This window comes from Myxine glutinosa, chromosome 5, assembly GCF_964187855.1.
Source record: "Myxine glutinosa chromosome 5, kmMyxGlut1.1, whole genome shotgun sequence".
NCBI lineage: Eukaryota > Metazoa > Chordata > Myxini > Myxiniformes > Myxinidae > Myxine > Myxine glutinosa.
Window position 1 is genome coordinate 177,369,934 of NC_136265.1, and position 13,885 is coordinate 177,383,818.

A 13,885-nucleotide genomic window follows, 5' to 3' on the forward strand; every position below is an offset into this window, starting at 1 on the left:
CGGTACCTTGTCTATGTACCCTCATGTCCCCACTTGTTATACATTTCCTGTGTGTTCACATCGACTTATACCCTCAGTCCCTTGTCTAAGTATCCTCATGTCCCGACTTGTTATACATTTCCTGTGTGTTCACATCCACTTATATCCTCAGTCCCTTGTCTATGTACCCTCATGTCCCCACTTGTTATACATTTCCTGTGTGTTCACATCCACACTTATACCCTCAGTCCCTTGTCTAAGTACCATCATGTCCCCACTTGTTATACATTTCCTGTGTGTTCACATCCACTTATACCCTCGGTACCTTGTCTAAGTATCCTCATGTCCCCACTTGTTATACATTTCCTGTGTGTTCACATCCACTTATACCCTCAGTCCCTTGTCTAAGTACCATCATGTCCCCACTTGTTATACATTTCCTGTGTGTTCACATCCACTTATATCCTCAGTCCCTTGTCTATGTACCCTCATGTCCCCGCTTGTTATACATTTCCTGTGTGTTCACATCCACTTATACCCTCAGTCCCTTGTCTAAGTACCATCATGTCTCCACTTGTTATACATTTCCTGTGTGTTCACATCCACTTATATCCTCAGTCCCTTGTCTATGTACCCTCATGTCCCCGCTTGTTATACATTTCCTGTGTGTTCACATCCACACTTATACCCTCAGTCCCTTGTCTAAGTACCCTCATGTCCCCACTTGTTATACATTTCCTGTGTGTTCACATCCACTTATACCCTCGGTACCTTGTCTAAGTACGCTCATGTCCCCACTTGTTATACATTTCCTGTGTGTTCACATCCACTTATATCCTCAGTCCCTTGTCTAAGTACGCTCATGTCCCCACTTGTTATACATTTCCTGTGTGTTCACATCCACTTATATCCTCAGTCCCTTGTCTATGTACCCTCATGTCCCCACTTGTTATACATTTCCTGTGTGTTCACATCCACTTATACCCTCAGCCCCTTGTCTATGTACCCTCATGTCCCCACTTGTTATACATTTCCTGTGTGTTCACATCCACTTATATCCTCAGTCCCTTGTCTAAGTACGCTCATGTCCCCACTTGTTATACATTTCCTGTGTGTTCACATCCACTTATACCCTCAGTCCCTTGTCTAAGTACCATCATGTCCCCACTTGTTATACATTTCCTGTGTGTTCACATCCACTTATATCCTCAGTCCCTTGTCTATGTACCCTCATGTCCCCGCTTGTTATACATTTCCTGTGTGTTCACATCCACACTTATACCCTCAGTCCCTTGTCTAAGTACCCTCATGTCCCCACTTGTTATACATTTCCTGTGTGTTCACATCCACTTATACCCTCGGTACCTTGTCTAAGTACGCTCATGTCCCCACTTGTTATACATTTCCTGTGTGTTCACATCCACACTTATACCCTCAGTCCCTTGTCTATGTACCCTCATGTCCCCACTTGTTATACATTTCCTGTGTGTTCACATCCACTTATACCCTCGGTACCTTGTCTAAGTACCCTCATGTCCCCACTTGTTATACATTTCCTGTGTGTTCACATCCACTTATATCCTCAGTCCCTTGTCTAAGTACCCTCATGTCCCCACTTGTTATACATTTCCTGTGTGTTCACATCGACTTATACCCTCAGCCCCTTGTCTAAGTACCCTCATGTCCCCACTTGTTATACATTTCCTGTGTGTTCACATCGACTTATACCCTCAGCCCCTTGTCTAAGTACCATCATGTCCCCACTTGTTATACATTTCCTGTGTGTTCACATCCACTTATATCCTCAGTCCCTTGTCTAAGTACCCTCATGTCCCCACTTGTTATACATTTCCTGTGTGTTCACATCGACTTATACCCTCAGCCCCTTGTCTAAGTACCCTCATGTCCCCACTTGTTATACATTTCCTGTGTGTTCACATCGACTTATACCCTCAGCCCCTTGTCTAAGTACCCTCATGTCCCCACTTGTTATACATTTCCTGTGTGTTCACATCCACTTATACCCTCAGCCCCTTGTCTAAGTATCCTCATGTCCCCACTTGTTATACATTTCCTGTGTGTTCACATCGACTTATACCCTCAGCCCCTTGTCTAAGTACCCTCATGTCCCCACTTGTTATACATTTCCTGTGTGTTCACATCGACTTATACCCTCAGCCCCTTGTCTAAGTACCCTCATGTCCCCACTTGTTATACATTTCCTGTGTGTTCACATCCACTTATACCCTCAGCCCCTTGTCTAAGTACCCTCATGTCCCCACTTGTTATACATTTCCTGTGTGTTCACATCGACTTATACCCTCAGCCCCTTGTCTAAGTACCCTCATGTCCCCACTTGTTATACATTTCCTGTGTGTTCACATCGACTTATACCCTCAGCCCCTTGTCTAAGTACCATCATGTCCCCACTTGTTATACATTTCCTGTGTGTTCACATCCACTTATATCCTCAGTCCCTTGTCTAAGTACCCTCATGTCCCCACTTGTTATACATTTCCTGTGTGTTCACATCCACTTATATCCTCAGTCCCTTGTCTATGTACCCTCATGTCCCCACTTGTTATACATTTCCTGTGTGTTCACATCCACTTATACCCTCAGCCCCTTGTCTAAGTATCCTCATGTCCCCACTTGTTATACATTTCCTGTGTGTTCACATCGACTTATACCCTCAGCCCCTTGTCTAAGTACCCTCATGTCCCCACTTGTTATACATTTCCTGTGTGTTCACATCGACTTATACCCTCAGCCCCTTGTCTAAGTACCCTCATGTCCCCACTTGTTATACATTTCCTGTGTGTTCACATCCACTTATATCCTCAGTCCCTTGTCTAAGTACCCTCATGTCCCCACTTGTTATACATTTCCTGTGTGTTCACATCCACTTATATCCTCAGTCCCTTGTCTATGTACCCTCATGTCCCCACTTGTTATACATTTCCTGTGTGTTCACATCCACTTATACCCTCAGCCCCTTGTCTAAGTATCCTCATGTCCCCACTTGTTATACATTTCCTGTGTGTTCACATCGACTTATACCCTCAGCCCCTTGTCTAAGTACCCTCATGTCCCCACTTGTTATACATTTCCTGTGTGTTCACATCGACTTATACCCTCAGCCCCTTGTCTAAGTACCCTCATGTCCCCACTTGTTATACATTTCCTGTGTGTTCACATCCACTTATACCCTCAGCCCCTTGTCTAAGTACCCTCATGTCCCCACTTGTTATACATTTCCTGTGTGTTCACATCGACTTATACCCTCAGCCCCTTGTCTATGTACCCTCATGTCCCCGCTTGTTATACATTTCCTGTGTGTTCACATCCACACTTATACCCTCAGTCCCTTGTCTAAGTACCCTCATGTCCCCACTTGTTATACATTTCCTGTGTGTTCACATCGACTTATACCCTCAGCCCCTTGTCTAAGTACCCTCATGTCCCCACTTGTTATACATTTCCTGTGTGTTCACATCCACTTATACCCTCAGTCCCTTGTCTAAGTACCATCATGTCCCCACTTGTTATACATTTCCTGTGTGTTCACATCGACTTATACCCTCAGCCCCTTGTCTAAGTACCCTCATGTCCCCACTTGTTATACATTTCCTGTGTGTTCACATCCACTTATATCCTCAGTCCCTTGTCTATGTACCCTCATGTCCCCACTTGTTATACATTTCCTGTGTGTTCACATCCACTTATATCCTCAGTCCCTTGTCTATGTACCCTCATGTCCCCACTTGTTATACATTTCCTGTGTGTTCACATCGACTTATACCCTCAGCCCCTTGTCTAAGTACCCTCATGTCCCCACTTGTTATACATTTCCTGTGTGTTCACATCCACTTATATCCTCAGTCCCTTGTCTATGTACCCTCATGTCCCCACTTGTTATACATTTCCTGTGTGTTCACATCCACTTATACCCTCAGTCCCTTGTCTAAGTACGCTCATGTCCCCAATTGTTATACATTTCCTGTGTGTTCACATCCACTTATATCCTCAGTCCCTTGTCTATGTACCCTCATGTCCCCACTTGTTATACATTTCCTGTGTGTTCACATCGACTTATACCCTCAGCCCCTTGTCTAAGTACCCTCATGTCCCCACTTGTTATACATTTCCTGTGTGTTCACATCGACTTATACCCTCAGCCCCTTGTCTAAGTACCCTCATGTCCCCACTTGTTATACATTTCCTGTGTGTTCTTTCCAAGTTTCCCTTTACGTCATTGTTCATTTAACGCCCTCTCATCCCGCTGTCATTATGTTTTTCATGAACCTTCATTTACTTTTACACTCACATATTTTAATACATCATATGTAACTCGAACGGCACTCTGCGACGTCGACCAATATGCCTCCGCCCACATTATTACCTCATTATATACATACCTGTACAAAGTTTGATTTAACCGCCTTCAGCTGTTCTAAAGTTATCACATTTTTACCTGACATGACCTGTAACTTTTGACGTTTGACCCCCAAATCTAATCAGTTCATCTTTATCTCATTATACATATCTGCACCAAGTTTGACTTCGATCCCTTCAGTCGTTCTCAAGTTTTCACGGTAACGAAAACCTATCACAGACGGACGGACAACCCGAAAACACAATGCCTCGGGGCGACTCTGTTGGTGGAGACATAAAAACAAGAAAACAAGAAGACGTCATGCAGAGCACGACACTTGCAAAATATACTCCTCCCCCCCAAAAGGTTGCCATTGATCCATCAAATTGTCCATTTCATCAAGATTAAAATTGACGATCTTGATCAAAGCTAGGGTTAATCGGGTTAATATGATGAAAAGTAAGGATTGGTTATCCATAAGCACAGTGCTCATCTGGTTATCCATAAGCACAGTGCTCATCTGGTTATCCATAAGCACAGTGCTCATCTGGCTATCCATAAGCACAGTGCTCATCTGGTTATCCATAAGCACAGTGCTCATCTGGCTATCCATAAGGACAGTGCTCATCTGGTTATCCATAAGCACAGTGCTCATCTGGTTATCCATAAGCACAGTGCTCATCTGGTTATCCATAAGCACAGTGCTCATCTGGTTATCCATAAGCACAGTGCTCATCTGGTTATCCATAAGCACAGTGCTCATCTGGTTATCCATAAGCACAGTGCTCATCTGGTTACCCATAAGCACAGTGCTCATCTGGTTACCCATAAGCACAGTGCTCATCTGGTTATCCATAAGCACAGTGCTCATCTGGTTATCCATAAAGACAGTGCTCATCTGGTTATCCATAAGCACAGTGCTCATCTGGTTATCCATAAGCACAGTGCTCATCTGGTTATCCATAAGCACAGTGCTCATCTGGTTATCCATAAGCACAGTGCTCATCTGGTTATCCATAAGCACAGTGCTCATCTGGTTATCCATAAGCACAGTGCTCATCTGGTTATCCATAAGCACAGTGCTCATCTGGTTATCCATAAGCACAGTGCTCATCTGGTTATCCATAAGCACAGTGCTCATCTGGTTATCCATAAGCACAGTGCTCATCTGGTTATCCATAAGCGCAGTGCTCATCTGGTTATCCATAAGCACAGTGCTCATCTGGTTATCCATAAGGACAGTGCTCATCTGGTTATCCATAAGCACAGTGCTCATCTGGTTATCCATAAGGACAGTGCTCATCTGGTTATCCCTACGGACAGTGCTCATCTGGTTATCCATAAGCACAGTGCTCATCTGGTTATCCATAAGGACAGTGCTCATCTGGTTATCCATACGGACAGTGCTCATCTGGTTATCCATAAGCACAGTGCTCATCTGGTTATCCATAAGCACAGTGCTCATCTGGTTATCCATAAGCACAGTGCTCATCTGGTTATCCATACGGACAGCGCTCATCTGGTTATCCATAAGCACAGCGCTCATCTGGTTATCCATAAGCACAGTGCTCATCTGGTTATCCATAAGCACAGTGCTCATCTGGTTATCCATAAGCACAGTGCTCATCTGGTTATCCATAAAGACAGTGCTCATCTGGTTATCCATAAGCACAGTGCTCATCTGGTTATCCATAAGCACAGTGCTCATCTCGTTATCCATAAGCACAGTGCTCATCTGGTTATCCATAAGCACAGTGCTCATCTGGTTATCCATAAGCACAGTGCTCATCTGGTTATCCATAAGCACAGTGCTCATCTGGTTATCCATAAGGACAGTGCTCATCTGGTTATCCATAAGGACAGTGCTCATCTGGTTATCCATAAGGACAGTGCTCATCTGGTTATCCATAAGCAAAGCCAAGAGGCCGATGAGAACCCTCTTCTCACCCCGAAAACAAAGCAACCCACGTGGTATGGTGCCTGCACATCACCATTGGGATCTCGCATCCTGGAGGAAGATCCATTGGTGCGATGAGTGTTCATATGTCCTGCATGTAATATTGATGGTAGATCTCAGGATTGGTGGGAACGTAACGTGGCCTAAATGCCCGAAAATATGGTAGGTCCATCCTGTTTGGTGGTGGATCCGTGATGATAGGGATTGCCTGTTACTATTGTAAGCTTGACCTTGTACGGGGTAACCTGACAGGTAAGAGTACAATAGGGACATTTTGGATCCTGTTCCACATTTTGACAACCACCCATTTCTCACAAAACTGGGATTCATGGATGACAATGGCAGAACGCACCCAACCCTTGTGAAACGAGAGCGTCACTCAGTAGAGCGCACACCTCCACCAGGCTGATTAGTTTACCTTTTGTATCCCACCGATAGGCCGGATCTGCATCCGGACTAGAACCAAACGTCGAATCGGCTTGTTCATGTCACCTACCCCACCTGTCCACCAAGTCTTGTCCGAATCCGCACATAGCTTTTTGAGATATTCTGCTCACAAACAGGTGAATACAAAACCTCCGTCCACCTCAGGTGGCGCAGGTAACAACGCCATCACAACAGTCTTGACCAGAGAGGAGTCCCAATTTAACTCCATCTGAAAATGCAAAGCTCGTCCACATCCGCTTTGGATTCTGACGTCTTCTTCTTCAGTATGCTAAACATGACGAAAACAGCTAAAAATATACAAAATTAAAATTGACGATTTTATGCGACCTTGACCGTTGATCTAAAAAAACAAAAAAAACAATTGCCTTCTATATTTTGATTGCTGAACCAATTCAGTGAACAATATGCAAATTCTTTACATTTCAGGTCAATAACATTAACATTGATAATTTTATGTGATGCTGAACTTTGACCGAATTATTAATTTGTCTTCTCCTTATTCTCATATTAATAGAGCTTTGTTGAAAATTTGATGACAAATCTCAAATGAGGTTACGGCCCAGACAGACACAGACACACGGGAGTGGTTCACACACACACACACACACACGGGAGTGGTTCACACAAAAACACACACACACACACGGGAGTGGTTCACACACACACACGAGAGTGGTTCACACACACATACACGAGTGGTTCACACACACACACATACACGAGTGGTTCACACACACACACACACACGGGAGTGGTTCACACACACACACACGGGGGAGTGGTTCACCACACACACACACACACGGTGGGGGGGGGGGGGGGGGGTGGAGTGGTTCACACACACACACACGGGGGGGAGTGGTACACACACACACACACACACACACACACACACACACACACACACACACACACACACACACACACACACACACACACACACACACACACACACACAGTATTTGCCTCATTTAATATCATAGGATACCTTGACGTATGCCACAAATTAAATGTGAGAAGTTTCCAGGTTGTGTATATGTATTGCAGTGTTATTGTGCAGACATTTAAATGAAAGACAAACACGTACATATAATGATGTTTCGTCTTTCACCAAAAACAACGATTTGTAACCGATGTCGCTGTTTGTCGTGGAACTTTCTTTACACATCAGATCCATTTACATTGTACAGAGTTATTCAGCAAGTGTTTTCGGCACAGAGTTTATAATGAATTTTGTTTCCGCTTTCACTCGAGCCAAGGCCTTGATGGCGGACACTCTCGCCCTCAGGAGTCCCCCCTGCTCCTTGAACTTCCATCGCTGAAAGAAGATGAAGACCACAAGGTTCCTCGGGGAGTCAAACGCCGCAGAAAACCATTTCTAGATGAGAGGACGCAGCTATCGGCAGAAGAGATGCGCAGGTTCATCAATGACCCACGGGCACACTGCAAGGACCTTGTACGTGGAGGTGAAGTATAACCGAAGGAACAAGGTTACCTTTGGTTATGCTTTAACAATGTCTCACACTGATAACTGTACGTACTTTGGAATATTCTACCAAAACCTTGGACAAAGTAACCAATCTACCCAATGGCGAAAATCTTAACATGTACAGCAATGTCAGGGTTCAACAAGAGAGGGTTCAGGTCAAACAGGTGTGGTAACAAAACTTCGACTGCAAAGAAGACTTGGCCTAAGTCAGGTTCAGGTAAACATGTATTACATAGGGACACTAAAGATTAGGACGTAGAAGTAGTTCCCGTCACAATACAACAACAACAACAACATGCATTTTAAGGCCATTTTCCCTGCTAGAGCGGGGGTTAGCCTTGTGGTCCCCATGACAATCTTCTCCATTTTGCCCTATTTTCTGCATCTCTCCTTGTTAACCCCCTTGCCCGCATTTCTTCTTCCACCATCTTTAGCCAAGTCTTTCTCGGTCTTCCCCATCCTCTACTTCCTTCTACATTCATTTCCATCACTCTTCTCAACCAGTCACTTTCATCCTTCCTCAACACATGACCAAACCATCTCAACCTGTTCCTCTTCACAGCATCCATCACAGGCTCTATTCCCATCATCTTTCGCAATTCATCATTTGTCTTCCTCTCTCTCAACGATACTCCGCACATCCGTCGAACCATTCGCATTTCCACCCTTTCCACCCTTCGTTGCTGCTCTACGTTCATTATCCCATGTCTCGCTCCCATAAATCATAACACTTCTCACACATGCAGCATACACCTTTCCCTTCAGCTTCAACGACACTCCCCTCCTCATCAGCACGCCACTCAGTTCCCGAAACTTCTTCCATGCACATCTCACTCTAGCAACCGTTGCCGAGTCTGATCCACCTTCTCCATTCAGCATGTCTCCGAGGTAGCAAAATGTTTTCACACCTTCCAGCTTCACGCCGTCTCCAAGATCCAACTCAACATTTCCTCCATCTGCAGCTCCCTCTGTGCACACCTTACATTTGAATGTAGCTGCCACACTGGTTAATGACCCTCTCAGACCACTACATTTTTGATGAACCCACTCAGCGCACATTGTACATTGAATGGAATTCACTCCGACACCCTTCCTACACACAGCACATGGCCACTTCCCAGTTCTTTCCACCTCACCACATGCTTTACCACTTGCCATCACCTTCGTCTTTCCGATATTCACCTTCAGACCTTTTGTCTCCATACATTCCTTCCACTTGTTCATCTTTTCCTTCAGTCCATCCATACTTTCCGCAATCAACACCAGATCATCTGCATACAACAACTCCCACGGTAAACCCTCCTTTACGTTCTGAGCCAGCACCTCCATCACAGCTACAAATAGTAGTGGACTTAGTACCGACCCCTGATGCACTCCCACCTTCACCTCAAACTCACCACTGTTCCCGTCCTTTGTCCTTACAGCTGTGCGTGCTCTTTTGTACATTGCCATGACTACTCTGATCAACCATTCCTCCACTCATAACTTCCTCAATGCCCATGTCAATACTTTGCGTGGAACCCGATCGAATGCTTTCTCCAGATCAACAAACCCAAGAAACAACTTCTTCCTCTTCTCCATGTACTTCTCCTGCAACTGCCTCACAATGAAAAGCGTGTCTGTCGTTCCTCTTCCTGGCATAAATCCAAACTGCATTTCATCGATCTTCACTTTCTTCCTTATCCTCCTCTCCAGTTCCCGTCACAATGCAGGGAAATATTCCTAGAAAAGAGATCAGATTCCTGACAACTCTGGTGAAGGAAACGGTTTTCTTTCATAAAAACTAATGTTCCAACTCCAATCCTGTCGCGATTTGGAAAAATGGGGAAAAATGTGCGAAAATCAAAACATACCTTTGAAATGTGACAACATCCTTTAATCTCGGAATCCATATCACCTGAACTGACCAGACTTGGCAAAAACAAAATTCCTTCCATAAGAACCAACATGAAAAAGTGACAATTCAAGTTCTCCGACATTCGACAATGGATATTCCCCGCTTATTCTCAACATTCTCTGGTAGTTTTTGTGGGGAAATCGTCAAAAATCCCAATAATTTGTATAAATCTCAAAAACAGCAATTTCCCTTATTGGCCGACCCTGAAGACACATTGGCTGTATGGGCATCAAGATGGCATGCCGACGTTGGTCAGGACTTCCTCCATGGAATAATCGAATGTTCCAGAGCACAAACCCAACTTTGAGGAGATTTAGGGAAATGGAGGAAAACATGTCAGATATTGTAGAAATTTGATAAAATCACTCGATCTCTGGAACCAGGTGAACTAGATTGACCAAACTAGGCCAAATGATTTGGTCCATATGTACCGGCGTCAAAAGGTTAGTAGTCCCAGAATGCATTTTTGGGCGAAATAGTGAAAAGTTCCGAACAATTTGCATACATAGGTACCAAATATAGAAAAGATCTTCATCTTCTAAATGCTGACGTCATTCAAAGTTCCTCATATGGGTACAATGGGTACAATGGGCGAGTTCATCACCGTCGTTGGCTATCTCCACATGTGGGTGGGTTTCGGGGGATGGAACAGAGACTTACTCGGTCTCAAAGTAACCACCTCCATATTTTTTCGTAACTTCTCCCATTGGTTGTTGGCTCCATTTGCCCATTTGTGGGTTTCAGAAGGTGGGAGTAACTTCTCCCAGAACTCAAAACCTCCACCTCCTTTTTTTAGTGAATGATCATGATTCATGAATGAAATTGTGAAACTTCGTTCACTTAAATTGGTTCACAAATCTTTTTTTTTCTTTCTTTCTAACAGCTCCTTTACCATTAATCCCCCATGCTTCATGCGCAGAATACGCTTTGCAGTGAAGGATAATTTCCTTGTCCTCTAAGCTCCAGAACTGTTCATTTAATATTCTCTGATTTGTCTGGAATGTAGCAGTTGCTGGTTATAGAACAGGCGACACCTTTTTAGCTTTTAGCTTTGGTGTCGATCTCTGTCCTATCGTGAGACAGGGATCCCCTTTGAGCACACATTCTGGTTGTTCGGTGTGGCCGCACAGACTTGGCCTCAGCCTACAAGGGGTCTGTGTCCCTTTCTAGTTTTCTGTGACGAACCTTGTTTGGCATATTTTTGTTACAGCTAGACATTTTGCTTTTCCAAAGAAGCCATGGGGCTTGACAGGAGTCACCGATGGCACTCAGAGGAGTCCCGTCGAGAAGGTATATGCCAGGGTTGTGTGTTTGCCTGATCGCTTTCTTCTCACTGGTTTGCTTAATAGCTTACCATCGCTCGGGATCGCTCACAGGGGACGTGTCCACAACCAATCCCCCATTATCCCAGTGTGGTGAAATAGTTTGTGTTTACTCATATTGATCACCTGCTTCGTTAGTTTTGCGGATGAGTACAGCTGGCGTGTGCGGTCCTCGTGTATCATGTTGACCCTCGGGCCACAAGTCAGTCTTCCATCATTGCTGGTGTCTTCAAGATCATCAGCATCATCATCATAATCACAAAAGGAAAGGGATGATACTGGTTCTCTGTGGCACACAATCTCAAATCGACTGATACCAGGAGCTCGGATGAAGACAAGATGTGGATGTGACTTTTTCAGCTTTCTGTCTCCTTCACATCCCAGTTCGAGATGTGGACTGTTTCTGGTCTGACATGGACAACCTTGGAACAAATGCCAATGTCAACGTAAATGTCGTTTAGCTTCCTCCCCCCTCCACAAATCGCTGCTCATTCACTCTGGTGAATTCCTCATAGCTCTTCTGGCTGCTCCTCACATCAGACAATGACTTGTAGCAGATGTTGTGGTACATGGCCTCCCAAGCAACCAGGTAGGTCGTCCCCTTGGATAACATGTAAACCATTGTAGTCGTTTTTTAATTGGGCAGCAGTAACGACAGAGGTTGTAACATTAAATGATGTGCACTTGACTAGTTTCTCAAGCCTCCGAATGCTCGTCAACCCTTCAGTAGAACATTTTAACTTCCGGCAGGTGATGCAGATGCATCCAAATAGACGGCTGTTGATCCCATCAGCACCAGTGATGTTGCCAAACACTCAGATCGGCGTTTGGCACAGGTGTTCTCTGTAGGTGTGGTCGATTTCCTTTTTCTCTTCACTTTTCAGCAGCCTCCAACCAAGTTTCATCAGCGAAAAGACAGTAACACACACGGTTGTACCGTAATGTGCCGAAAAACTCAATGTGGTACCGAACTGTGACAAAAGTCGATTTACCACAGGTTCCACTGCGCCTTCAGCACCTGTGCACTTTGGAATACAGTCGTTCACTTTATCACCTGACTTCTCACTGAACTGGAGGATGTGCTCTTCTTCACCTGGACATATATGGATACAGCAAATCATTGCCATCACAGGTACTTCAACACAACAGAATATTTGAAACATTCATCTGATGTGATCGAAATAAGAAGTTTTCCATGTGTTTGGTGATACATGACCAAGAGCACCACACTGGACCAATCATGTCAATACACCTGGCCAGTGTTTCTATAGTTAGCCAGATTCGGTGCAGTCGTCTTCGCTACTTGGGTTTAGTGTTTACGGATATACAAGACCAGGAATAGGTAACTTTAGTGGAAGTTTCAATCAGGACTGTATTTTGGTAAAATATCACAGATTAATTGCTCAGTAGTTTTATCGCTGCATCAAGACTACGACTGCTGATAGTTTTTAATGAAAACCGTTTGTAGGCCTCGTGTTGGTTCTGCCAAAACGAACAGGATTAAGATCCTAATGGTCCAGTCAAAATAACTCAAAATTGGGGTGAACCTGGAAAAAATTGGTACCAAGCTGAAAATCGCTCCTAAATAGCATGTTCAAAATCCTATTGGGAGTTAGGGGGGCAATTATGACGTCATAAATTGATTAATTACTTAATATGCTTTTAACTTGAATTTTAAAGCCAATAATTTTTGTTTGTTGCCGTTACATACAATTTATTCGTTTCCTCCGCCACCCATAGGTGGACCGAGGTTATGTTTACACCCCTGATCTGTCTGGTTCTCTGTGAACAGGAAATCTCAAAAAGTTATGGTTGGATTCGGACGAAATTTGGTGGACAGGTTGGGTATGTTACAATGATGAATTGATTTGATTCTGGTGAAGATCCAAATACGGATACGAGAATGTTTTCATTTTAAAAGTGACCACCATTGAGAGATGGGGCCAAAAACGATATACACTACATGGCCAAAAGTATGCGGACACTCCTAATTAGTGGATTCAGCTGTTCCAGCCACACCCATTGCTGACAGGTATCTATAATCAAGCACGCAGCCATGCAATCTCCATAGACAAACATTGGCAGTAGAATGGGCCATACTGAAGAGCTCAGTGACTTTCAATGTGGCACCGACATAAAATGCCACCTTTCCAACAAGTCAGTTTGTCAAATTTCTGCCCTGCTCTGGTGAACTGTAAGTGCTGTTATTGTGAAGTGGAAACTTCCAGGAGCAACAACAGCTCAGCTGCGAAGTGGAAGGCCACACAAGCTCACAGAACGGGACTGCCGAGTGCTGAAGCGCGTAGCACGTAAAAATCGTCTGTCCTCAGTTGCAACAATCACTACCGAGTTCCAAACTGTAGTTCGAAAACTTCCTCTGGAAGCAACGTCAGCACAACAACTGTTCGTCAGGAGCTTC

At 44.4% G+C, this 13,885-nt stretch overlaps 1 protein-coding gene across 1 annotated transcript in view; it reads left to right on the plus strand.

Annotated features, from left to right (window-relative positions):
* Positions 1-13,885, plus strand: part of REC8 (REC8 meiotic recombination protein) — a 117,817-nt gene that overhangs the window by 73,832 nt on the left and 30,100 nt on the right. The window contains exon 12 of the mRNA XM_078777430.1: positions 8,047-8,224. Within this exon, the coding sequence (XP_078633556.1) occupies positions 8,047-8,224 (178 nt within the window). The remainder of the gene's footprint in view (positions 1-8,046; positions 8,225-13,885) is intronic.